Genomic DNA, 27,325 nt, shown 5'->3' with positions numbered 1-27,325 from the left:
ACACAACGGCTCTTTTAAGAGCCACACAACCACTCTACTGAGAAAACATCCTCTTATATGACATTAATTTATCTTCAGATATAAACGCAGAATAACTTTTCTTTTTCACAAAGGCGTTTAAATGTACCAATTAAGAGGAACATTTATTGATCATTTTGCTGTATATTAATGTAGGTTACAGCTGTTGAGGTTAACCCTTATATTGTCTGTTTCAAATGGTCCTTTACTCCCTTCCTTCTGTCTCTCCACTCCTTTCCTTTCTTTGTTCCTCCCTTCCCTTCCTCAATCCTTCTAATTTCCCTTCTTCCCACCATAATTTCCCTTCCTTGATCCAATCTGTTCCCTCTCTTTTTTTTCTTCCCTCCCTTCTTTCCCTCCATCCTTCCTTCTTCCTTCCTTCCTTCCTTCACCCAATATGTTCCCTTTGCCTTTCCTACTACTCTACTGAGAAAACATCCTCTTATTGTTATGACATTTTTTATTTTCAGATATAAACCCAGAACTCGTTTCTTAAATCACAAAGGCGTTCTACTTATCACTGACTATTTTTTAATGTAAATTGAAGTTAACCCTTCTGTCTTCCTCCTGGGTCAAACTATGTTTCAAATGATCATGTTCTTTCCTCCCTTCTGTCTTTCCATCCCTTCGTTCCTTTCTTTGTTCCTCCCTTCTGCCATCCTCCTTTCCCTCCTTCCTCCTTTCTTCCCACCATTATTTCCCTTCCTTAACCCAATCTGTTCCCTCCCCTCTTTCCCTCCATCCTTCCTTCTTCCTTCCTTGACCCATCTCTACTCTACTCTACTGAGAAAACATCCTCTTGTTATGACATTTAATTATCTTTACATATAAACCCAGAATAACCTGCTTTTTTAATCACAAAGGCGTTTAAATGTAGCCTATCAAAGAGACACATCCATTGATTATTTTCTGTTAATGTAGGTTACTTCTGCTGTTCTCCTGGGTCATGTTTTCAATAGCCCTTCTTTCCTCCCTTCCTTCATGTCTCCCTTCCTCCACTCCTTTCCTTCCTTTGTTCCTCCCCTCCTCCATCCTTCTTTTGCCCGGAAACTGAACATCAACACAACGAGCCACACACTCCGTCCAAAGAGCTCGGTCCTTTGATCACTGGGGGGGAAAAAACAGATGTAGAGACTTGATTATCAATTATCATACATGCGTAGAAAACTTGTATGCCACTAGACGGCTGATGTTTTTCTAAAGATCTTGCTGCACTAAAGTTCAATTAATTAATAGAAAATTACTTATTCTGAATTGTGTGTATAATAAAATGCACTAAGATTTGTTGAAATATGCATGGAAGGCAGTGATACATTTAACATGGAGGGATAAATTATTTAATGTCCCCATGGCTGTATGTATCATTTGATGGGTAGGCTGTACTACTACTATTCGTACTGACAGAAAATTTGGTTTGACACACTTGCGTAAATGTAAATTTAGACTTTTGATACTTTATTGATCTCAAAGGAAATTAAAGTATCCAGTAGTGCAGACATTATAATACAATATAGGGGCATAGAAAAGCAATATACGTAAGAAAAAACAAACACTATATACACCCAGCTGAAACTATGTGTGTTATGAATAAAAAAAACTAAAGAGAATGAATAAATAAAATAAAAATGTACCGGTGTCAAGCCAAGTGTGTGTGGCATTTAACAGTGTTTTTTAATTGATCTTTTCAGATTTTTTCATTCATTTACTGATCCCCCCCTCCAAATTTACGTTGTTGTCTTTGCATTGTCTTACAATAATACTATAGTATTGTTTAGTAATATTTATCAGAGAACAGTTGGAGTTTTGTTTTGCGTAGAATAAGCATTGAGTCAATGTGCAGAAGAAGAATGGAACAATTTGCAATACAAAAAACGTTTAGTACTCTACGTTTGGATGATTTATTCACTGTATGACATCAAATAAATTAACTTTTTTCCAATTTTCATAGGAGAATATTTGTGGCTACTTTTGTCCCATATACAACCATCATTGCATTTCATTATAGGAGGTTATTTGGGGAATTATTTTGTTTATCTTTAGCATTAGTTTCTCATGGTTTAATATAATTGGCTGTTCTGTTCATCATGAGGAATAAAAGAGATAAAACTGTGCCTATTTTAAGCTAAAAATGTTCAATTTTATACACTTGCATTTGCCTATGTGCTTCCATATCCAAATGGCAGTTGTTGCAACCGTCCCCACCCTAACAGCCATGACAAAGCATCATGTACTAGCTAGACACAATGACAATGACACATGCTAACCATGTCATTTGATAGTCAACTAAACAGTGATTCAAACTAGGTAGGTTTGGATTCATTCATACAAAAGGTCAGGGACAGTATGACAAAAATAAAGCTACTTTCATACCTCTAAAATAACTTTGTCTCAGTACAAGCAGGAGCAGATCATGACAAAACATCATGTACTAGCTAGACACAATACGCCACTTGAGCAGCAGCTATAAGAGATTATAAAACACCAAGTCAGTGTTATCCTGGTTTAACACTGTGTTTCATGCATGACATAAAACTCTAATCAGTGTTTGAGAATTAGAGTAGTATGTTGTTGATATTATAAGGGGAACATTATGTTACACAAGTCGGTTTATGAATACAATCACCAAGGAATGCTCTGATAACAGCATGTTAAGATATCTATATATATTCATAACAAGTGTACGTTTGTACATAGTTTCACGTGTATGTAGTGTATTTTTTTCATACTTTTTTCTTTGTTATATTGCTCTTCTATGCCCTTATGTATTATATTGTATTATATTATGTGAAGACACAGGAAGCTACAAATGTATGAGCACAGTTTGGCTTGATTTTAAAATAGCATGATTTTAATACATTTAATTGTGTTAATTAGCTACTAATTATTTTGTCACGGGAATAACATGAAAGATTTTTAAGATGAAGCCTTTCAACACAACCTGTTTTACGACTTTGTAACGACTGGAGGTTTAGGGGGCGGAGCTTGTGTGGCGCGTGAAGGGTGTTGCGCCAAAGACAGCCAATCATGTGCGAGCAACGGCGCAGCCTCATTTGCATACAGGCTGTTCAAATAGCGCATTCGACGGAGAGGAAATCATCATCATTTTGAGGGAACTCATCGTCTGAATCTAACCATGCCTGATCCAGTGAAAGCACCGAAGAAGGGCTCCAAGAAGGCCGTGTCCAAGAGCGTCTCCAAGACCGGCAAGAAGAGGAGAAAGACCAGGAAGGAGAGCTACGCCATCTACGTCTACAAGGTCCTCAAGCAGGTCCACCCCGACACCGGCATCTCCTCCAAGGCCATGCTCATCATGAACTCCTTCGTCAGCGACATCTTCGAGCGCATCGCCGGCGAGGCCTCTCGTCTGGCCCAGTACAACAAGCGCTCCACCATCACCTCCAGGGAGATCCAGACCGCCGTCCGCCTGCTGCTGCCCGGGGAGCTGGCCAAGCACGCCGTGTCCGAGGGCACCAAGGCCGTCACCAAGTACACCAGCTCCAAGTAAATTAATACTTGATTGGTGCTCCAACAAACTCAAAGGCCCTTTTCAGGGCCACCCACTCATTCAACTAAGAGCTTCACTCCTCACTTTTTGTTTTTGTAACGATATGATTGTTATTTAGTAGTAAAGTAGTGTCGTGTTGTTGTCCCAGGCCAACATTGTAAATGGAACATTGTGGTTGCCAGGTTACAGTATCAGATCTATGTTAACATTCTATGTGTCAGTATACACATTTTTACATCCACTCAGTGAGTTTACACAGAGAGCCTTAATAAACCTAGATTAATTTCACTAGTAATATGTGAAATTCAGGACGTTTGTATGCTGCTGCAGAGGCTGTCATACAATATATCTAATGCATCCATGGTTATGATCGTCAGTAATAATAAAACAAGTAAGCAAGTTTGTGCTTTAACCGTAGACTACATCCTGTAGTTGATTATTGAAGACAACAGGGTGGCAGCGGTGGGAATCGTTTTTGTTAGATAAAAATTACATTAGATAGTTGTAGGTACAAAATATCTAAAGTGGCTTGTCCACTGGCGCTTCCTTCGTTCACGTTGGTGTTGTAGCAGTTTAAAGGTTTTGTTTTTGGGAGACTGTATAAACCACGGAGATACCTTTTAATTATCATTAGCACCATGGACATGAGGAACAGGATGCAGTACAACATGGGTCTGGTAAAATAAATAAAACAGTATATATTTTTTTATATACATTCATTCATTCATTTTCTATACCGCTATAAAATAAAGGGAACACTTAAACAACACATTATCCAAGTATTTTAAACTGCAATTTTTCATTACCGTAATTGAGATCTAACATGTGTTCAAGTGTTCCCTTTATTTTTTTGAGCAGTGTATGTAAATGCTGCACTCCGCACCTTGCCCCTGGACTTATAACTTTCAATATTTGCTACACTATATTTTGCAATGTGTTATGAAGTTGCATCTCCAGTGTAGGCTATTTCTGATGTAAAAACATCCCCCAGTGTGTCCAACCTTTTGTTCAGTCGCCTCCTTGTATCACAGCCTCTCCAGCAGCATACAAACATTGAATGTATAGCCTAACACATTGAAATGTTCAACCCCTGAGTTATTTCACATATTAGTGAAATTAATCTAGGTTTATTAAGGCTCTCTGTGTAAACTCATTCACTGAGTGGATGTAAAATTGTGTTGGTTTGACTTGTGGGGGAGAAAATTGCTGGGATAACACATGTGCTTTTGTATTGTCTTAACGGTTACTAATGCGACTGAGTCAGTCTGAACAGTATGTCAGGCAGAACATAAGAAGAAGAAGCTTTATTGTCATTGTAAAAAAAAAAAAAAAATACAACGAAATTGCCAGTGGCCTCAGTGTCATAAACAAATAACAACACAACAAGACTGGACTGGCAGACGGGAAAAATGAATAATAAATAATATATTAATAAGAAAAAACAAGAAGATTAAATTTTGTCAAGCGTCTTATCTCTTACCGCCAAAATCGATCAAATAAAATTGATACAATCAAAGTAAAAACCAGTTAAAAGAAAACATCCACCTCCTCAAACGTTAAAACAACGGGCGCGCGCGCGCTGTTCATGTCGTTCCCGCCTTTGAACCGCCGCCGTCTCTGATTGGTTCACTTTGAATTTTCAAATCCCTTCGATCCAATGACGGCTCGTCTAAAGCGCGCGCCGCCCCCAGGCTACGACCAATCAGCGGCGGCCTCGCCTCGTTCGGTCGCTATATAAACTGCTGTTCGCGCCGCTGTAGCTCATATCGCTTCTCTGAACAGTGAAAACTGACAACAAACCGTCGTCATGGCAAGAACCAAGCAGACCGCCCGTAAGTCCACCGGAGGCAAAGCCCCCAGGAAGCAGCTGGCCACCAAGGCTGCCCGCAAGAGCGCCCCGGCCACCGGAGGAGTGAAGAAGCCCCATCGTTACAGGCCCGGCACCGTGGCCCTGAGGGAGATCCGTCGCTACCAGAAATCCACCGAGCTGCTGATCCGCAAGCTGCCCTTCCAGCGCCTGGTGCGTGAGATCGCTCAGGACTTCAAGACCGACCTGCGCTTCCAGAGCTCCGCCGTCATGGCGCTGCAGGAGGCCAGCGAGGCTTACCTGGTCGGCCTGTTCGAGGACACCAACCTGTGCGCCATCCACGCCAAGAGGGTGACCATCATGCCCAAGGACATCCAGCTGGCTCGCCGCATCCGTGGGGAGAGGGCTTAAACTGACCCCGCATCAGTCCACCAACACAACGGCTCTTTTAAGAGCCACATACACACATCAAGGAGCAATGAGTCCTCAAATTACACTACATACTTTTCATTTTGATTAAATACTTATTAGATGCAATGGTTCACAGTTAAATCCACTTGATTTAAATAATGAAAATGTGAAACCATCTGTCTGCAAATTGAAGCTGCAGAAGTATCTCAAAACATTACAGAAATCAAGAAACACAAGCGCCAGCTGATCAGTGTTAAAAAATCAGGCTAAATGATAAAATAACTCCCTATTCTGCCCATTGACATTACAGTAAATCCACTAGGGGAGGGCTCAAAAGAAAGAAACTGAGTTGCTGTGAGGTGATTTGAAAATGGGCTGTGCATATGAGCCTCAAGCATGAAATGGATAGACAAACAATTTCAGGACTCAGTATACAGACTTTTTATATATATATATATATATATATATATATATATATATATATATATATATATATATATATATATATATTGTAGCTTCCCAGATAATAAACCACCCCCGTGCTGGTTTCTCACTTTTTACTCGAGTACAAAACAGACCACTGTACTTTAGGCCGTAGCCAACGCCAACATAATGGAAAACCTTCAGTCTAACTTAAGTTCTCCTTTTCCTCCAAAACAGCCCGTTGTCATGGAACAGCTCTAACTGTATGCTACCTTCACGGACGTAGGAAAACACAGAACCGATACACAACATCACAACAAATTAACTCAACAAGAACATGTCAGTCTGTTACACAATCAAGAAACGTATCCAAGCCCTTCTTTGACGTGACACATTTAATTATTGTTTGATTTGCGGCCACAAATATATTAAAATCTGACATTGACATTCATGAACTCAAAACTAACGTGTTTCATTTGAACTGCGCATGTGCGAGGAAACGGCTGTTGCTTCAGGTGTTCCCGTCTCTTTTCCCTTGAAGCGGCATGTCTGCTCTGCACGAAAACCTGCTGTGCTTCGACCTCAACCCATTGGTGAGTAGTAGCTCGTTATGTTTTAATTTGTTATATTTTTAAAAAAGCCTGCTGCTGTGAAAGGAACCGTGAAGCGACGAGTTTTACCGTCAGTGAAGTCGTCGGACACTACGGGCTACTAGCAGGCTAACTGTTACTAGCTAGCTACTAGCTAAGATAACACGATGGAGGAAAAAATGAGTAAAATGTCTGTGGTTCCTCAGAACTGTGTTAAAAGGTAATAACCACACATCTTTTACTGAAGAAGAAAGATACATGAACGTGTATTATGAGCTTTTGCAACGAATTAATATGTTTGACCCCCCCCGGCCAACCGACATACACACATTGGTGATTCAGTGGCGTTGCTCACTTTAGATGTTTGAGGCCATTTGTGACTTACATGTAGCCGGGTGGGAAAATGTAGTGCAACTGCTTACTAACGCCACCAGAGGGCGCTTTCTCGGTTGGGGGAACTGGTTGTAGAGCAGGTAGACAGATACCGGAGGTCGCCATCTTGCCCGCAGCGGTGCGACCACACCACGGTTTTCGGAGGTTAATGAGGGTAAATATGATATAAATGTGTCTGTTTGCATGAAGTATCTAAGGGATATGTTTAAGAATAATGCATGTTTACAGGCTGAAATGTTTATTGTTTATGTGGGCGTATGTGTTAGTGGTTGGCAGGTAAACGAACGACGAGAGAAACCCAATGGTTGTCGTGTAGCAGGCCGTCGTCAGTGCTGTTGGTGCTAGGCCCACGGAAAAAATGCACAAGTCAGTAACGTTATGTATTACAATACTACACATTCGTTGTGATGTTTTGACCTGTGAATGTATGAGTGTTTAATGTGAATTTGTGGGCTCTTTGTGTTATAGGGTCGAGCCACTGTAGTTAATTCTTTGCACTCTATTGTTGCTTATAGGGACATTTTTGTACACTCTGATAGCAGTTTGTAGATTTAGTATTTTTATTTCTTTTGTACTGAACCTTAAGAAGACACGTTTTGTACTCTTTGGTGCTAGTCTACATTGCTTACTTTTGTACTCTTTTGTAATAGGATAATTACTTAAGATTTACGGACATTGTCCAGTGATTATAGCAGACTAGACAGAGTTACAGTAAGCATCCCGTGTGCCAGGCACAGTGTGGTGTCGCTGATTTTTGTTTCTACTAGTACTGTAGATACAGCTGAAGACTATCAGCCAGTTGAGTTTTAAACTTGCATCATTTATTTTATTTGTACACCATATTCTTCTGTTCAGAATTAAAGACCCCAGAAGATATTTTTGTGTCCTGTGCCGGTTCAATTTAGCCAGGCTACATATAAAAGACCAATTACTCAGTGCAAACCTGTTAAAAAGTCGCCGTTTTGAATGCAATGTGGGTCATTTATGTGATAAATATACAGTATATGGTACAGCTAGCAGTGCACCAAAGGCCAGCTAACAGTGAGTCAGCATTGCACTGTTGGCTTTTAGTTAAAGGAGAATTCCGGTCATTTTTGACCCCTAAATCGTTGTCCTGATGGCCACCCAGTGTTGTGGGGAGCAAAAAACGCGACTAAAATTGATGCAGGCAAACCGGAGTTACACCATGGCTAGATGGCGCTAGCGGCAATGCTAACCTATGGGGGCAATTCTTTCTACCACAACAAACACTCAAAAAACAATCAAATATCTATGGTACATGACTGGAATCCTTATGACACACCACTGAACTCATATAGTGTACAGTATAAACAGTATAAACTTTGTGTTTTTGCAGGTAGCCTAATCACTCACCTCAGACAGCCGAACTCTGAAACATCCTGGAAAGACATTACTATCCGATCGCAGAGCGCCTGCTCTCCCCGCCACAGAAACAAACACTTTTTCCTTGTTGTGATTATTTCTTTAGAAAAATAAACAATCTGAGATATTATGGACATTACCACTGCACTGCTCGACCGTTTTTTGCTCCCCCCCAACACTGTGTGACCATCAGGACAACAATTTAGGGGTCAAAAATGACCGGAATTCTCCTTTAACTTGTATCAAGACCTTTAGAAACCAAGACGCCTTATTCCGAGTCAGCTTCCTGTATTGTTTCCACTACCCAGTACCGACTGGACTCGGTATTATAAGAGGCCTTTATTGTCACTGCATTAAAATACAATGAAATTGCAACGGCCCATCACAGTGGTGGCACTTAAAATCACACACATCATAAAAGCAGGAAAACAGAAAAGAGAAAACAAGCAAACAACAAAAAGCAAAACACACATGGGTTAAAAGAAGATAAGGAGACAAATTATTATTCCAGGGGTCCAGGCTAACTTTTTTTATTAGGAGCACGAGCACAGTGGCCTCCCAAACTAAAATTTTAGGAGGGCAGGTAGGAAAGTTAGGGGCATAAATCGACTTGCAAAGCAAATATTAACATTTCCTTTTCATTCATGATCCTCACACAAGGCCACCTCCTCCACCTCGATGACCCAGGAGGAAGACGGCGAAATCAGCAAGGCGGCCAGTGCCATTTTGGCATTTTGTCAGCGACTGTGGTGGTGTCAGACTTCCATACTGGAGACTTCCCAGAAGGAGCACCTGGACGCTCCCAGATACCTCTTCGGTCCTCACTTCCAGTTGATGGTCGACACCATGAGGTCAACTTAAGAAAAAGCAGAGTCAATCCGACGTCACATCGGTTGGACACAGCCGACCGACGTGACGTGGCATACATTCAAACAAACGAATGTGAGTGCCACCAATATTATGTTGAACTTCTTCACCTGTTCATATCAGTGGCGGCTGGTGACTGAAAAAATTAGGGAGGACAGCACCAGTCCACGGCTTCATGTTATTTTATAGCACTACTTATCCCTACTTTCTTATATTCAATGAAAATTAAACAGTAAAACAATGTCTTACAAGATTTCTTAAAAACAAGATCATTTTATTCAATCTTACTGTTTTCAGATTAACACAGGCCTACTGAAAAAGACAGAGCCATTATCATGGATGTGGGATGTAAAAAAAAATAAAGAAGAAAAAAGCAGGCCATGTAAATGTCACAGTGGGGATTTCACACCCTCTGATTTAAAAAGGAAAAACAAAAACCATGAAATCTGTAAACAAAGAGATTTAAAAAATACATTATGAATAATTTGGTAATGGTTTATTTCAACCAGTTACTCTTTATTAAAAAATACGTTGATCTTCCTCTTGCCTCTAAAAAATAGAGGAGGACCAACCTCCTCTGACTCTATGGACCAGCCTCCACTGGTTCATATAGTAACATGTCTGTACACATTGTTGAACATCTTTCAGGTGAATGCAGAGTTCTTGTGGATCAGGAAATCAGAGTTCCTGTCACAGATGGACGACTTCTCAGACAAGATTATGCAGATAATCCAGAGCAAAGGAGGAGTTAAGGGGCCAAACAGCAAATGCATCCTGGCAATGAAAGACTGGGTTCGTATAAATGCATCAAACTTTCACTGTATTGTGGTGATTTGTGTGAGAGAAGATCTTTGTACCTTTAGCCATCAGGCTTTTAAATTCTTCTGCAAATGGTGTATGAACTGACAGACAAATACATTTCCCATATTAATTTAAGTGATTCTTATTCCTATTCGTATTGAGTTTTTTCTTGTCAGTAGCCTGCTCTAATCCCTGAACCATCACAAATGTCTTTATTTGTCACTTATATTTTAGTGTGATGACGTCAACCTAAGGAGGGAGTGCATCCTGCTTAGCCTTGTTGTCAATGAATATTTGGTAAGTATATCACAATTCTTTCTTGTGTAGTATAATTGTAACCCATACATATCACTAATTGTAAACATGCAACAATAAAATACTATTTACTCATTAACATTAATTAAAAATCTTATGTTATACTTGTGGCATCTCTATTTTACTCATCATCACGTTACTGTAACCTAGTGACACGTAGTTTTATTTATTTTTATACAAAGATACACAGGCAGACACATAAGTCGGGATGGATTTGGTTTCTCACCTTTGATTTTAGCTGAATATTTTCTGTGGTTGATTTAAAAGGGATCACTGTGGTTGCATTGATTTACAACGGAAGAATTTTAGCCATAAAGCTGCTAACATTATGTCACCTTGGTTCTGACAGCTCCAGTTGCAGGCATTGCTGGAGCTGAAGATGATCAGACTCAGTCCACTGCCGACCATGTTGCATGCCTCATGACCAAGACAACTGATGAACTGCATCTCTAAACTGTTGTAGGTAGTAGTACAGTAGCTGTGCATTTATATTTTGTATATGGTTTTCTGTTTGTTGTTTAGCATTTTAATTAAATTAGTTTTCTATGTTTGTGTGTTTGTTCAGCCGTCTGCAGCTGAAGGTACAGAGTGGGACATCGCCACCACACCACATTTCCACAATTGGAAGAGATGGGCATGAAGAGCCAGAGGATGTGGGAGTTGTGAGCACTAAAGTCCTCAACAGCGTTGGCAGTGTCATCATGGGGTTCATCACTGATGCCCTTGATCTGACCAAAGAACTTTTTCTTCAGCCGGGAGCGAGTTTGGCCCAAATAGAGTTTAGAATCTCTGCCTGGGTCGGGGCAGGATTTCTTGCGCCTTTGCTCAGGGCAGGCTCTGTCGGGTCAGGGTTGTGCTGATGTCCTGTGACATACGTTTTTTTTTGTCATATGTTTTGACATGTTTTTATTTTTATTTTTTTATTATTATTATTATTAATTAGGCTATACATGGCATGGATAATCTCAAATGTTATATTTATCTAGTGCTGTGAAGCGATTTTAAATCTTAGATTTTTTTCTTAGATTTTTTTTTAGTTAAAGCAGTACTTAACTCATTGAGTGCCAACCACGTAATTTCTCGTTTTTCGTTCCCATGCGTTGAGTGCCAAAAACGAGATTTCCCGTTTTTTGCTTTTTTTTTTAAATTATGAAACTAGACACTTTAACACACCTTATGTGTAAATTTGGGGACTCTAGACAAGTAGAACTGAAATAGAAGATGATCAAAAACTTATGACAGCTCATGATCTGGAAGTTTTTATCATAACTCGGCTTTTGCAAACGGAGTTCTGCATGTGGATGCAGCAGCTGCGCAGCAGCTGCTCCGCTCTCACCCGCGAGGCTCCAGCAGCTCGGAGCCGAACAGGAAGCTCTCAGCCGACAGTCCTGCCCGGTCTTCATCTGGAGCAACACCGTGTCCTCCCCAAAGTCCTCCCGCGGTAAAATCTGATGATCCCTCGGTCAAAGCAGACCAGCACCGACCCGTACCACAGACGGACCGCGACCACCGGCGGGACCGGTGTTCGCGAGCCGCTGTGGCCGAGAGACCATCACGAGGCTGTGACACGGCACGGTGTGTCTGTGTTATTGCTGTTTAGTGCCCCCCCCCCCGCGCGCCCCCCGATGGTGGTTTTGTGAATAGAACAACATTTGTTGTATATATTTATCTTACACAAGCCCTTTGATCCAGAAATGCGAGTGTCAGAAGAGCGACAGGCACAAACAGAGCACTTTTCATAAAAGACGCTGTATCTCCTTTTCTAGAAAAAGTGGGAAGAGGGATTTTGGTGAAACCCAGCCATGTTTAGCTTGACTTTTCTCAGGAACAGAGGCACGTAGAAACAAACGGTTTGTGGTCATTTGAAGCATAAAGTTTCACCTTTCAAATGAGCCACAGTATGTGTTGGTGGCCATAATATAGAATACACTGTGGCTCTAAAAAAATCATCAAAATGGTCTAAATTGCCGGTACACTTGACTAAAACTTTGGAAAGGAGCGTGGCACTCAATGAGTTAAGAACTTTCAATTTTGGTTGAGTTTGGCGGCACCAGTGGCCCAAAGCGGTAGTGTTTTGCCTGAAGGAAGACTCAATTTCCCATAAGCACCAGCGTGTAGCGCCGTAAACATCCTGATCTCCCGGTGCATGGTAATTAACAGAAGACGTCCAAACTAAGTTTCTGTTACCAGCGGATCATTTCACAGTAAACACACAAACACAATCCGATGGAAAGGTGCTTGCTCCCTCCTCGTTGTGACTCGCAAAAGTGAAAGTTAAACTTAAGTGAGAGCCGGTGTCCTACCCATAGACTGCAAAAAATATGGACGTAGCATCCGTGACGTCACCCATTTGTTTTTGGGGAGTCGTTTTTGTGACTCAAATATGGCGGCCTGAACAGCGCCATGTTGGATTTACCGGCTGAGAACCCGCCCACTGGCCTCGAAGCAGCTGTCCACGGACCGCTCCAGACCTGTCACTCAACATTTCTGCGCTCTAATTGGCCAGAATTTTAAACCTAATAATAGTAAAATGGTAGAGTTAAAAATGCACCCCCCTCAGAGTGTGTGCAGGGGTAGAAACTATCGGTTGAGACCAAAAAAACGTAATGGCACCAGGCTTTGATCACGTTTATTGAGGATGTAAAATTGGCGATTTTAACATGGGGGTCTATGGAGAATGCTGCTTTCTGACAGCAGCCCCCAGAGGAAGCCGAGGGGATTGCAGTTTTTGAACGCGGAAGTGATCACTTCTCAGACCGACAACTGCCCCCTTGCTCCTACCTTTTTGTTTTACATATTCAGTCCCTCCAGGAATTCGCGATGTTGCGATCGCAACAATTAACGCAAATTCAGCCAATCCCCGCGAATTTTTGTGATCTTGCAATTTTGTACAATCACCGCAACTTTTCCGCAAATTGGACCAATTGTCGGTGCTTTCCGCGAGTTATACAGCAGAGAGTGCGAGTCTGGACGGAGCGGTGGTTGAAAGTGAGTCCACGGAGGAACAGCGTGGCTGGGCTGACGGCAAGAAACTTGATACAACGTGCACAAAGTGATAAGTAAAGGAACACAAGCTGAGTTGAACGTGTTGAGTGTGTGAGTTGTCCTGGTTGACCACCCGAGGCTGTGTCAACCCCGCAGCACTCGCCGAGGGGGAATCCAGTGAGTGCGCCACTGCAGGGCCGGAGCGGAGCAGCCGGCGGCCAGGTGCCCCTTCCCCCATCCTAAGGCCCTGGACTTGAGTAGCCACCCTCCCCTTTTTATTCAAAGACTGGACTGTTTTAATGGCATTTTAAAACAGTTCTTTTACCACGATTTTTAAACAGACATTTTAATTAAAAGTAAAACAACTTTCAACTCTAATTTTCCTGTGCCTTTCTTAACAAGTGGAAAATTGCTGGTATAACAGGACCTCACATTATTTTGTGACATTTCAAAATTTTCGATTTTCCTTTGATTTTTAATTATTCAGAACAAAACTGCAACTTTTTTTTGCAACTTTCGCTGTCTCCCGCAATTTAATCGCAACAAAAGCACTTAAAACATCGCAACATTCACCGCAATTTTTTCAAAATGTGGCCGCAAAATCAGGCATTTTAGGCCGCAACAATCACAAAAAAAGCCCGCGAAATCCTGGAGGGACTGCATATTACAAAGAATCATTGCAAAAAACAGTTCACAAAAACCACAAAGAACATAGAATATACAACATGACAGAGCAAGGTTCACAACAGACTTTTTTTACAATAATTTATAAGTTTAAAATGTCCCAGGGTAGAGTGCTATGTTTGTCCAAGGTTTTTCTTCTGCGGAGTTCAGTGATAATGTTGTTGAATACTGTATTGCCGTCTATGTAAATCTGTTTTAAGGTGAGTGAGCATCTAGTTGTCCATAGTTTATGAGTTATTATTGCGATGATTAGTTGAAAAAGTTATTTCTGTTTCGGGTGTATATTTTCCTGGATGAGTCCATAAGTGACAGAATTGAAGTTTATGGCAAATGAAAGTCCCAAAGGTTTAATAGAGTTCCATACGTGTTGAGATCTGTGACATTCCAGTAGGAGGTGGGTCTGGGTTTCATCACTGAAACAGTTGGGCATTGGGCATTTTTTTGTGGTAACATAGGTCCTACCATGCTCCTCAAAGCTGCTTAGTGCCAGTTCAGAGCCACGATCACTGCCATCGCTTTCCGGACGTCAGCAGCCACCTCTGGAGTCCACGGCTGCTCTGTCATCACTGCAACGGAGGAGGAGAGCAGGACGGCGTTGTTGGCAGCGGCCAGAGATTGAGCAGCGCACTGGTGAGCCTGGTCAGTGAGCCGGGCTGTGACCTGGTCACGGGGAGAAGGCGGCGTGGGCTTCCTGCTGCCGAAGAACGTGGCGTTGGGCAGGAGGACGGCGGCCAGGCTGCTCTCTAGCTGCGGCACAGAGGGGAACCCGGATGCTGTTTGCCCCTCCACTCTGCAGAAACCTTCAAAGCGAGCGACCGGCGATTTCAGTTTGCCCGGGCCGGCGAGGGCCAGGTCGATGAAGGGCCGGAGTTCCTGGACCTGAGGCCACTCGACGTGGATGGCAGCGCCGATGTCAAGGGGGCCCCGGACGGCCGGCTCTCCCCCTCGCCACCTCGTCATGCTGGGCAGCATCTCCTGGCCAGAGCACTCCTCCACGACCTGCCGAACATCCTGAAGACAGCGGCAGCTGTTCAGGGGATCACCCTGCCGGCTGAACCTCCGGCACTGGCTCCCTCCGGTGGTCTCCTGGACGGTTTCTATGGGTCAGAGCCCGCTCGGCCACGCCCCCCCTTGACATCGGCGCTGTCATCCACGTTGACCATGCTCTCCAGTTCTCCAGACAGGGAGAGGGGAGAGCCAGGCGGAGAGCCGCAGATGGAGGGAGCTGCGCCACTGGGCTCAGGCCCCACATCTGGGTCGAGGATGTTGACCTCTTCCTCAACCGAGAACTCAGACTGGTCGCCCCAGTCGTCTCCACCTCCACCGGGCGGGGAGAGGAAACCCTCCGCCCGGTGCTGCAGTTCTGCAACCGGCAGAAGCGAGCAGAAGGCACAGTTGGCCTTGGCCGTGAGAGTGATGCCGGCGTGTTCAGCGCCCAGGCATGCCTCGCAGCGGGGGTGGTGGTCCGACGACAGGATGTACCGGTTCTTGCAGACCGGACACAGCCGGATGACACCGGCAGAAGGTTCATCCTCCTTGAAGAAGAAGAAAGAAGATCCTACTCCTTCTGCCGGTATCATCCGGCTGTGTCCGGTCTGCTAGAACCGGTACATCCTGTCGTCGGCCCACCACCCCCGCTGCAAAGCATGCCTGGGCGCTGAGCACGCCGGCATCGCCCTCATGGCCAAGGCCAACTGTGCCTTCTGCTCGTTTCTGCCGGTTGCAGAACTGCAGCGCTGGGCTGAGGGGTTCCTCTCCCCGCCCGGTGAAGGTGGAGACGACTGGGGCGACCAGTCTGAGTTCTCGGTTGAGGAAGCGGTCAACATCCTCGACACCGACGGCGGCGGTGACCCAGATGTGGGGCCTGAGCCCAGCGACGCAGCTCCCTCCATCTGCGGCTCTCCGCCTGGCTCTCCCCTCTCCCTGTCTGGAGAACTGGAGAGCATGTTCGACGTGGACGACAGCACCGATGTCAAGGGGGCCCCGGACGGCCGGCTCTCCCCCTTGCCACCTCGTCATGCTGGGCAGCATCTCCCGGCCAGAGCGCTCCTCCACGACCTGCCGAACATCCTGAAGACAGCGGCAGCTGTACAGGGGCACAGTGGTGCGAAATAAATTTTCAGGACTGCGCATGCGCGCAGGGATAAACCCAACAGCGATAGCTCTTGACATGTGCAGCCAGATGTTTCGTTGCAGCATGGTTTGCCAAGCCATGATGCGTGCCTGGGCCACGATCACGGTGGTTGAGAGGGTCACGGCGGCGGACATTGCTCTGCCGATGTCGGCGGCTACGTCGGGGTTGCAGGCTCCGGGCTGGGCCACCATCGCTGACACGGAGGAGGAAAGGAGAGCGAGCGACCGGTGATTTCAGTTTGCCCGGTCCGACGAGAGCCAGGTCGATGAAGGGCCGGAGTTCCTGGACCTGAGGCCACAAGGGGGGGCGTGGCCGAGCGGGCCCACAGATAGCGGCCATGACACCGGAGGGAGCCAGTGCCGGAGGTTCAGCCGGCAGGGTGATGCCCTGTACAGCTGCCGCTGTCTTCAGGATGTTCGGCAGATCGTGGAGCAGCGCTCTGGCCGGGAGATGCTGCCCAGCATGACGAGGTGGCGAGGGGGAGAGCCGGCCGTCCGGGGCCCCCTTCACGTCGGCGCTGTCGTCCAAGCCGGACATGCTCTCCAGGTCTCCAGACAGGGAGAGGGGAGAGCCAGGCGGATTGCCGCAGATGGAGGGAGCTGCGCCGCTGGGCTCAGGCCCCACATCTGGGTCACCGCCGCCGTCGGAGTCGAGGATGTTGACTGCATCTTCCACCGAGAACTCAGACTGGTCGCCCCAGTCGTCCCCACCTCCACCGAGCGGGGGGAGGAACCCCTCAGCCCGGCGCTGCAGTTCTGCCACCGGCAGAAACGAGCAGAAGACACAGTTTGCCTTGGCCGTGAGGGCGATGCCGGCGTGCTCAGCGCCCAGGCATGCTTCGCAGCGGGGGTGGAGGTCCGACGACAGGATGTAACGGTTTTTACAAACCGGACACAGCCGGATGATACCGGCAGAAGGAGGATCTTGAGTCTTCTTCTTCAAGGAGGACTGCATAGCTGCAACGCTGAAGAAAAAATGGGAGCAGATATCCGGATCCGCAGGAGTAATATAGTCATGATGCGGACCGTGTAGGGGCAACTGTGCGGAGCACAGTGGCGCGAAAGAAATTTTCAGGACTGCGCATGCGCGCGGGGATAAACCCAACAGCGATAGCTCTTAGAGGGCGAAGCCTATACGATATAGAACTGGGAAGCACACTGGTGCGACCGGTCGGAGAGACGAGCCGTGATCTGGTCCCGAGCAGCAGGTGGGACAGGTTAGGGCTGGGCGATAATTCGATCTCGATTCGGGATCGCGATAAAATGTTGATCGATTTCGATAATAAGCTTGGGTCATATTATTCGATATCACATGGAAAAAGAAAGCGCAACCACAACAGTATCAGAGTCTGCCGGCTGCCGTACACAGGTACGACACGCCCACTTCCTGCAGAGTGAGCACAGCAGCGCGTGGCTACAGTTGCAACCAGAGGGAGACTGAAAGAGAAGGAGAGGGAAAGAAGTTGGAAAAAGGAGAAAAAAATGAGCGAAACTGAAGTCGAGGACAGCGAAAATAATGCAGAACGTGAAAGCGACATCACTACACCACCCGAGACCGAAGACATTGTTGAAAAAAAAGGTAACACGACGTCAGTTGTGTGGACGTGGTTTGGATATGGCAAAAGCGACCAGGAGCAGTCGAAGCCGGTCTGCAAAATATGCCGGCGGTTGGTACCAGCCAGGACGGGGAACACAACCAATCTTTTCCATCACCTGAGACGATACCACCCCAGTGATTACACTGAGAGTGTGACTCTGCGGGCTCAAGCTGGCGTGACGACACCACACAAACAGCCAGGCAAGACCACTACTGCTGCCGTTAGCATTGCTAGCGGGAGCTGCTCTGCTAAACAACAATCCATCCAGTCGTGCTTTGCAGCCGTTGCCCCGTATGAAAAACAATCAAAGCGGAGCAAAAACATAACGGGCGCTATTACTTATTGCCTCGCTAAAGATATGATGCCCCTCAGCACAGTGGAAAAAGACGGCTTCAGGAAACTGATCAAAGTATTAGACCCCAGGTACGAGCTCCCTGGTAGAAAATACTTTTCACAGACAGCGCTGCCACAGCTGTATGATGACTGCCGTCGTAAGCTGGAAATTCATCTGAAGGATGTAAAATACTTTGCCACTACCACTGATCTTTGGTCCAGCTGTACATCTGAGCCATATATGAGTCTCACAATTCATTTAATTGACGAGGAGTGGGCTCTACACAACAACTGCTTACAGACAGTATACTTCCCAGAGGACCATACTGGGGAAATCATCAGCCAGGGGCTGGAGGATGCACTCAAATCCTGGGGGCTTAGGGAAGACCGACAGGTGTGCATCACAACGGACAATGGTGCAAACATTGTCAAGGCTGTTTCTCTCAAAGGCTGGTCTCGGCTGCAGTGCTTTGGTCATCGGCTGCACCTTGCCATTGGTAAGTTCATGATGATGTGTATATATATATATATATATATATATATATATATGTGTATATATATATATATATATATATATATATATATATATATATATATTAAAAAGTTCATAATGATATCAAAGAAAAGACTTATGACAGCACTAAATTTTCAGCTCTTTAGTAAGTTCATGATGATAGATGTGTTTAAAAAAAATTCATGATGATATCAGAGGAAAGACTTATGCCAAATTCATTTCATTTTCAGCTCCAAGTATAGCTCAGTGTAATGATTCATATTTTTATACATTGTTGTCCATAAAGTTGGAATAAAATGTAGTATATTAGTAGTAGTATAGTATATCTGGGACTCAGTAGCCTATGTAATTATTGCACCTGGTCAAATGCAATTACTGATGTGTATAAATAGGAATAAAAATAGGAATGTGTCTGAAAACAAAATTATTTCAACTTTAATAGTAACAGTGTACATTCTACATACCTCAATAAACCAATGTACAGGCTATCACTACTGATACGTAGGTGATGATTTCATTATTATAACTAACATTTTGCATCTAAGATGTATTAGAATTAAAAGTTTATTATTGTATAACTGTACTCAACTTAAATTGAGGAAAGTGTGTGTAGTCTAATTGGTTTTCATATCAAGGATGTCATGACAATATTATGATTTATTATTATTATTAAGACAGAAGCTAATTTTTAAATAATACTTACCTTTTTTTCATCTACAGAGCGAAGTGTGAAAGACAAGAGAATAGAGAGAGCCATGGGTGTGTGCAAAAAAGTGGTTGCTGCTTTCTCATTCTCATGGAAGAAGAAAAAAGAACTAGCAGCTGCACAAAAGGAGCTCGACCTACCTAAGCACCGGCTGATCACAGAATCACCTACCAGGTGGGGTTCTCGCCATGCAATGGTAGCACGAGTACTGGAGCAGGAGAAGGCCATTTCTAAGGTGTTATCTGCTGATCGAAAAACAAGGCACCTGGCGCCCTCATGGCAAGACATTGAGGTCTTGGAGTCCATACACAAGGCCCTGAATCCACTTGTTGAGTTCACTGATGCCCTCTCTGGTGAAGCACATGTCAGTGTCTCTTGTGTGAAACCTGTCCTACAGCTCTTCAATACGGAGGTCTTGAAGCCAGGAGATGATGACACAGAGCTGACCAAGGCCATCAAAACAACCATCACCACATATCTGAATGAAAAATATGATGATGCTGCCACTGATGACCTCCTTAACATGGCGTCCCTTGTTGATCCTCGGTTCAAGACCCGCTACATCCAAGGTGAGAAGGTAGAGGCTGTGAAATCCAGAGCAGTGGCACAGATCCTGGGCGACTGTCAGAGCACACCGCAGTCTACTCTCACACCCAGATTGGGCGGAGGCAAGGCAGATGCTGCAGCTTCAGCTCCACCAGCCAAAGTGCAGAGGAAGACACTGGGCAGCTTTTTCAAGAAGTCCTACTCTGTTCCTACCTCTACTCTAACAGAGAAGCAGGATGTTGAGGCTGAACTGAACAGTTACCTGTTGGCTCCAGAAGCGGACAGTGAGACCAACCCCTTGGCATGGTGGAAAACCCACTTCACAACATACCCCAGAGTGAGCCTCCTGGCAAAGCGGTATCTGTGTATTCCTGCCACCAGCTCACCCTCGGAGCGTGCTTTCAGTACAAGTGGCAATATTGTGACCTGCCACAGGGCAGCTTTAAAGCCAGATGTGGTGGACAGACTTGTCTTTCTGGCAAAAAACCTGTAATGGGGTAAATGATGTTCACCAGTGCACAAGATGTTGAATAACTGTGACTGGTTTATTATGTTTACATATTGTGCAATTTTGGCTCAGATTTCGTTATAAAATATTTCTAGAGATCTACCTTAATCTTTCAGGTAGTATTTGTGCCAGGGCCTTGTTTACTCTTTTTGTACTTGAAATGTTCACTGTCCAGCCAAAGCAATTTGATGTGATAGTTGTCACAGCTGTTAGTTTATATACAATGTTTCAATAAGTAAAAGCTTGTATTGTTGTGTACAGGGAGTGTACAGGGAGATGATGTTTGCAATTACAAATGATGTGCACAATCATTTATTTTTGCATTTTTCAATACCTCAAAAAATCTCTGGGAGGTGAACCAGTGCAATGGTATTATAGTGGTTTAGTTTTTACATTTTGTCTTTGTTTAGCACTTTAATGTGTCAGAGGGTGTGACCCACATGTTTACTTAGTTTGGTTTTGTGCTGCCTCTACAAACCTACCTCTACAAATATTTGAGATTATTTAATAATTGTTTTTTATGTTGTTTAAGTTGTTGTTTTCAAAATCAAATACATTGAAAAGTGACCAGTTAGTTACTTACTTGTTTGCACTTGTTTGAAAGCATATAAAACTCTTTATGAGCAAAAGAGCACTGCTCTATTTTCTTTTGCCAGTTGTGGGCCCTGCTGCTCTCTTGAGCAATGGAAAGATTCATACAATGTGGGAGTGTAATGTGAATCCTTTGTCTGTATGAAGACCGTAACAAAAAAAGTTGTGCTCATTATTGGAAGGCATATTATTTATTTTTTTTATGTTATTAAACTTTATTATAAAGTTTCAGTGAATCTCTTGTTTCTTCAAGCTTCGGGATGTCCCTCACACTGGCAGCATCTGCAAAAACTACATATCGTGATAAGAATCGAGATCGATCAATATGGAAAAACATATCGTGATCACATTTTTTTCCATATCGCCCAGCCCTAGGACAGGTTTCCGCTTCTCAAAGAAGGAGGCCTTGGGGAGAAGGATGGCGGCCAGACTCTCCTCCAGCGGCGGCACGGCGGGGAAACCGGATGTCGTCAGCTCGTCTACTTTGCAGAAGGCTTCGTAGCGGGAGACTGGAGCCTTGAGCTTCCCTGGCTCGGAGGCGGCCGCCTCCAGGAAGGGTCGGAGCTGCTGCAAGCGAGGCCACACGGGGTGGCGTGGCCGAGCAGGTTCTGCACCGTAGAAAATGTCCAGTGGGTTGCCGGGTGGTGCCGGTACAGCCATGTTCCTCACCGCAGCTGCAGTCTTAATGATGCGGGGCAGGTCATTAAGTAGCGCTTTGGCCGGAAGATGTCCAGCGCCGCGAGGTGACGAGGGGGAAGGCCAGCCGAGCGGAGCCCCTTCATCACCGGCGCCGTCAAAGTTTTCAGCCTCATCTGCCAGGGGGAGGGGGGAACCGGGTGGAGACCCGTGGATGGAGGGAACCGAGGCAGTAGCCTCGTGCCCCACAACGCTGCCCTCAGGCTGGTCTAGGATGGCCAAGGCTTCTTCAATGGAGAACTCCATTTCGCCGCTTTCCTCCTCCTGAGCCAGGAAAAATTTGGTTCTCCGCTGCAGCTCCGCCACGGGCAGAAGTGAGCAAAAGGCGCAGTTGGCCCGGGCGGTCAGTGCTGTCCCGCCGTGCTCAGTGCCGAGGCAGTTTTCGCAGCGGGGGTGGAGGTCGGCGGGCAGCATGTATCTGACCTCGCAGATCGGGCAGAGCCGGATAACACCGGCGGAGACTTCTTTCTTCATCTTGGAGGACTGCATTTTCTTGCTCGCTGAAGAAAAAATGGGAGCAGATACACGGGTCCGCAGGTGTAATATAGTCATGATGCGGACCGTGTAGGGGCAACTGTGCAGGGCACAGTGGCGCGGAAGAAATTTTTCAGGACTGCGCATGCGCGCGGGGATAAACCCAACAGCGATAGCTCTTAGAGGGCGAAGCCTATACGAAATAGAATCTCTGATCCAACACACCCAGCCAACCACCTGTTTCAACTGTTGCCCTCTGGCAGGCACTTTAGGTCCATTTCAACAAAAACAACCCGGTTCAAAAACAGCTTTTTTCCCACTGCCATCAGGCTACTGAACTCCACTCATCTCCAAACTCTGTCTGTGTTAGTCTGTATGTAAAATGTCTGGTCTGATGTTGATGTCCGTTTATGTATGTTAAATGTATAACTGATGTCTGTTGCCACACAGTACTATGTGCTGCTACTATGCTGCGCCGAAAGCAAACTCTGCCGACTTGTTGTGCAGTACTTAATAAATGAATTGAAATTGAATTGTTTTGAGGTGAAAGTTTGGTTTTGCAAGAAGAATCTGAAGTTTTGTGAATGTAGCTTGAAAATTGGGGTTTGTTTTCACAGTTTAGAGAAAAGGAGAGCAGCTTTTGAGAAATGTGTCTAAGCAATCGAGAAAAACTGTAATTTTATTGTTTAATTTATTCATTTTCCCAGAAGTTGTAGCGTATTTTTTTGTAAAGCTACAGAACTTGTTTGACTCAACATTTTGTAAGTTTGAGCCATGTGCTTATTAAGGTCTGAAATAAAACAAGATGAGAACTTAATTATTCCCAGCACTTTCTGTGATGTAGTATGCTTGCTAATAGGAAGTCATTGGAAATTATACGCTTAAGGTAGTAGCCTAGAGTGTTGGGGGAATCACTTTTTCCCCCTTATTCACCAAACAGCAGATTTTGCAAGTTCCCGCAATTTCATTGCATAAAATTGCATGAATATCCTGCATATTCCATCGCATTTTTTAAGAAAACATGCCGCATAATCAAGGATTTTTTCCCGCAACAATCACAAAAAACCTTTTTCTGGAAGGACTGTATTACATTATGGTTTTGCAGAGACTTTATGTTGGATTTATCACATGTGATAACTCTTGGTTCATGATGAAGGTAGTTTTTTTTTTTTTTTTTAAATAACAGTCTTATCATCATGTAAGGTCTCTTTGTCCTAAATGAACAGCTGAAATGATCAATACAATGTCTCTTTCTACTTTCTACAAAAACTGTCTTTCTTTCACCTAAATCCGGACAGTAGCCTAGTTGATTAACAGAATTAATCATTATTTAATAAGTGTAGGATTTTTAAATCAAACCTCTACTTTGTTATCATTTCTAACTGATTTCCTTTAATGTTTTTAAAACAATTTTCCCTCCTTTTTTTTGTTTGGTACATTCAGACACAAATCTTCAACCCCCCACAGCAACACAGTAGCGCGGACGACGTCTGCGTGACGCGAACTCGTCGCTGATTGGTCGATCGCTCTCCCGCTCCTTGTGGCCAATCACAGAGCAGCACGTTTCCTTTATAAAGCAGCCGCTCAGCCCCCACACCGATACACTTCTCTTGAGCTTCTCAAACAGAAAACCTTCTCCTCAAAATGTCTGGACGTGGAAAGACCGGCGGAAAGGCCCGAGCCAAGGCCAAGACCCGCTCCTCCAGGGCCGGACTGCAGTTCCCCGTCGGCCGTGTCCACAGGCTGCTCCGCAAGGGAAACTACGCCCAGCGGGTCGGCGCTGGAGCCCCCGTCTACCTGGCCGCCGTGCTCGAGTACCTCACCGCTGAGATCCTCGAGCTGGCCGGAAACGCCGCCAGGGACAACAAGAAGACCAGGATCATCCCCCGTCACCTGCAGCTCGCCGTCCGCAACGACGAGGAGCTCAACAAGCTGCTCGGCGGAGTCACCATCGCTCAGGGCGGCGTGCTGCCCAACATCCAGGCCGTGCTGCTGCCCAAGAAGACCGAGAAGCCCGCCAAGAAGTAGACACCTACCCGGCTCTTCTCCAAACAACAACACAAAGGCTCTTTTAAGAGCCACACACAACTCTCCAAAGAGCGCATACTTCCTACTACACAACTAATACATGTTAAAGTATCTTTTTATAATCATTTACAACGATTATATAACAATTATAACTGGGATAATGCATCTATTCCCTTTGCAACAACTACAAATGGACTATTTTGGAAATGACTGTAGTAACACAAACACTGCAGCTACACACTAGCTCAAATGTTTGTGTTTTGTCCTAACAAAACAGCTGCACTTACTACATAACTACACATTAAAGTATCTGTTTAATATCATTTACCGATGAATTAATAGCCTTTACAACTATTATATAACTATAACTGGGATAACGCATTTATTCCCTTTGCAACAACTAGAAATGGTCTATTCTGGAAACATGGCTTGGTAACACGGCAACTAGCTCAAATGTTTGTGTTTTGTCCTAACAAAACAGCTAGTCTACCTCCTACTACACAACTCTACACGTTAAAATATCTGTTTATATCATTTACAGCCAAATTAACACTGTAGCGTTTACAACTATCATTCAATGTAGATGATACATTCATTGAAAAACACTAATGGACCAAAACACAACTCAAATGTATTCCCTTTGCAACAACTAGAGATACTTAACTGTCAATCTAAGCGGGAAACATGACTGAACTCAATATGAAGTACAAGAAATTCACAGTAACAAACACTGCAGCTACACTAGATCAAATGTTTGTGTTGTGTTTTTAACAAAACAACTGCCAGGTTAAAAACAGAATAATACTGTTTACAAACTAAATTTAAAGAGTATCCAACTTTAACTATAGTAAATTTAGCATTAACATTGCAAATCTAAGTATACAAAATATAACAAGACACAGCTACTAATTTTTAACTGGAATAATTTTTATTTATTCCCGCTCAGAATAAATGTGCAACAACTATAGATCATAATTTAAGTGTCAGTCTCAGCTGGAATTTAAAATCAACTAGATTAGATTTAGACTATATGATTAAATACCGGCAATGAGCCAAAACCAAATGAATCAGATAAAATTGCAAATTTAGGAGTTATATTGTACACAGAGGTACACTGAACAGCTAGAATAAAACCACATAGAGTTAGTCTAGTAACTCTAGACTAGTTGGAAATGTTTAATTCAGGAAGAATTAGGGTAGCTACTTGAATATATTATTGATTATTAGGAAAATGACATATTATAACAATACTAGTTTCAAGTACTTGCAATTACACCAAGTACCACCAGGGGTCCGAGTTTCCTTGGTTGAGAAACACTGCAGTAAAAGACAACAGCGTTTTCAATAATCATACTAAATTCAGATGATAAAATACCGATGAACGAATGAAAGACCAAATACATAAAGATCAGATAAAACTGTAAATGTACAGCCTGGTTCAGGAGTTCAGTGTGGTGGTAGACAGAGATAGGCTACACTACACAGCTACTAACGTTGAACTGTGAAATGGTGCATTTATTCATTCATTCATTCAGAATAAAACCACCAGTGTGTAACAATATATTTATATATTTATTATAGCAGAAGAGTCAGTCTGAGCAGGAAATAGTTAATTCAGGAAACAAGACTGGACTGAATATTAAACAAGGTCGAATGTATTTACAGTAGATAACTGAGCCACAGTAAATCAAATATTAATGAATACCACAATATTTCAGGTCCGAATCAATGAAAATGAACCGCATAGGTGTAAAGAACAGAAATTAAAAACGTAAATCTACAGTTTCACTTCACAGGAAACCAGTCGTTTCCTGCTGCAGTTCTAAGAAACGCACCGCCTGTCTTCTCCCACGTCCGCAGTTCAGATATAAGGTCTCGGTGCTTCCCCAGCTGCAGCACACAGTTGATCTGAACTCAGAGAAACAAGCATCATGTCTGGAAGAGGCAAAGGAGGCAAGGGACTCGGTAAAGGAGGCGCCAAGCGGCACCGTAAAGTCCTCCGCGACAACATCCAGGGCATCACCAAGCCCGCCATCCGCCGCCTGGCTCGCCGCGGCGGAGTCAAGCGTATCTCCGGCCTCATCTACGAGGAGACCCGCGGGGTGCTCAAGGTCTTCCTGGAGAACGTCATCCGGGACGCAGTCACCTACACCGAGCACGCCAAGAGGAAGACGGTCACCGCCATGGACGTGGTGTACGCCCTCAAGAGGCAGGGCCGCACTCTGTACGGCTTCGGCGGCTAAACACAACCTCACTGCCCCGGGGACTGAACAACAACACAACGGCTCTTTTAAGAGCCACACAACCACTCTACTGACAAAACATCCTATTATTGTTATAACATTTATTTATTTTAAGATATAAACCCAGAACTTGTTTCTTTAATCACACAGGCGTTTAAAGGGACAACGAGGAGTTTCTAATCGGTTATAAAAAGTCTCACGTTAATGTGGATGAATCTCCGCTACCCACACTTGTCAATGGGCCCATTTTCGATAAATATATCATTCCGTCTTTATCGTTATTTTGTTACTATTAGTGGTGGCGGAGATGCTGGTCGAGCCGACCAGCGTTTCTTTACTTTCAGTTTCGCAACGAGTCATGAGAATAACGTAGCTGAATCGCCGTTTATGGTCGGAACTACGACGGTATGTGAACCTCTTTGAACCTCTGACTTTAATTATTGATGAATGAAAACATGAGTCCGTCTTGCGCCGGTCAAAAGAATTTTACAGTGCGCGTGGAGGCTCATAAATGTAGTGTGAAAACGCTTCGCTTTTCCAAAACTCCTCGTTGTCCTTTTAATAGTCCAGTCATTTTAGGCCAAAAAAGGGGTCAACGATAAACAAATAGCAACATAAGAAAACTCAACTGATTTTGTATCCAAGATTGAACAAGACATTTTCACCTGCTCTACCCAATAAGCCGGGGCATATTCTCATTTTTCCAGGTCATAGTATTTCAAAGGAGGTTAAATCGAAAGCAACTGGACTTAGTTATTTGTCTAGGAAGACGT

The 27,325-nt window shown here is 44.2% G+C and overlaps 5 protein-coding genes across 5 annotated transcripts; all 5 read left to right on the top strand.

The window, feature by feature from the left end:
* The first annotated feature begins 3,132 nt into the window (after nt 1-3,132).
* LOC146974167 (histone H2B 1/2-like) lies at nt 3,133-3,576 on the top strand. The gene has a single exon (XM_085796791.1). The coding sequence runs from the start codon at nt 3,152-3,154 to the stop codon at nt 3,521-3,523; it is 372 nt and encodes a 123-aa protein (XP_085652917.1). The 5' UTR covers nt 3,133-3,151; the 3' UTR covers nt 3,524-3,576.
* Nucleotides 3,577-5,315: 1,739 nt separating this feature from the next.
* LOC146974166 (histone H3) lies at nt 5,316-5,792 on the top strand. Its single transcript, XM_085796790.1, has one exon. It carries the CDS (start codon nt 5,331-5,333, stop codon nt 5,739-5,741), a length of 411 nt encoding a protein of 136 aa, XP_085652916.1. The 5' UTR covers nt 5,316-5,330; the 3' UTR covers nt 5,742-5,792.
* Nucleotides 5,793-19,659: 13,867 nt separating this feature from the next.
* LOC146974165 (E3 SUMO-protein ligase ZBED1-like) lies at nt 19,660-20,505 on the top strand. The gene has a single exon (XM_085798931.1). The coding sequence runs from the start codon at nt 19,660-19,662 to the stop codon at nt 20,503-20,505; it is 846 nt and encodes a 281-aa protein (XP_085655057.1).
* A 3,400-nt stretch (nt 20,506-23,905) lies between these two features.
* LOC146974164 (histone H2A-like) lies at nt 23,906-24,345 on the top strand. The gene has a single exon (XM_085797263.1). The coding sequence runs from the start codon at nt 23,926-23,928 to the stop codon at nt 24,307-24,309; it is 384 nt and encodes a 127-aa protein (XP_085653389.1). The 5' UTR covers nt 23,906-23,925; the 3' UTR covers nt 24,310-24,345.
* A 1,880-nt stretch (nt 24,346-26,225) lies between these two features.
* On the top strand, nt 26,226-26,611 carry LOC146974163 (histone H4). Its single transcript, XM_085796789.1, has one exon. It carries the CDS (start codon nt 26,241-26,243, stop codon nt 26,550-26,552), a length of 312 nt encoding a protein of 103 aa, XP_085652915.1. The 5' UTR covers nt 26,226-26,240; the 3' UTR covers nt 26,553-26,611.
* The last annotated feature ends 714 nt before the right edge of the window (nt 26,612-27,325 follow it).

Source organism: Trachurus japonicus, chromosome 14 (genome assembly GCF_045865225.1).
Source record: "Trachurus japonicus isolate A0001 chromosome 14, Traja_1.0".
NCBI lineage: Eukaryota > Metazoa > Chordata > Actinopteri > Carangiformes > Carangidae > Trachurus > Trachurus japonicus.
Note: the sequence above shows the minus strand (reverse complement) of the source record. Positions and strands in the feature narration are given on the sequence as shown.

What these genes read in the sequence shown, in the direction of transcription:
- LOC146974167 (XM_085796791.1), top strand. Translation starts at nt 3,152, where the DNA reads ATGCCTGATCCAGTGAAAGCACCGAAGAAGGGCTCCAAGAAGGCCGTG.
- LOC146974165 (XM_085798931.1), top strand. Translation starts at nt 19,660, where the DNA reads ATGGTAGCACGAGTACTGGAGCAGGAGAAGGCCATTTCTAAGGTGTTA.
- LOC146974163 (XM_085796789.1), top strand. Translation starts at nt 26,241, where the DNA reads ATGTCTGGAAGAGGCAAAGGAGGCAAGGGACTCGGTAAAGGAGGCGCC.
- LOC146974166 (XM_085796790.1), top strand. Translation starts at nt 5,331, where the DNA reads ATGGCAAGAACCAAGCAGACCGCCCGTAAGTCCACCGGAGGCAAAGCC.
- LOC146974164 (XM_085797263.1), top strand. Translation starts at nt 23,926, where the DNA reads ATGTCTGGACGTGGAAAGACCGGCGGAAAGGCCCGAGCCAAGGCCAAG.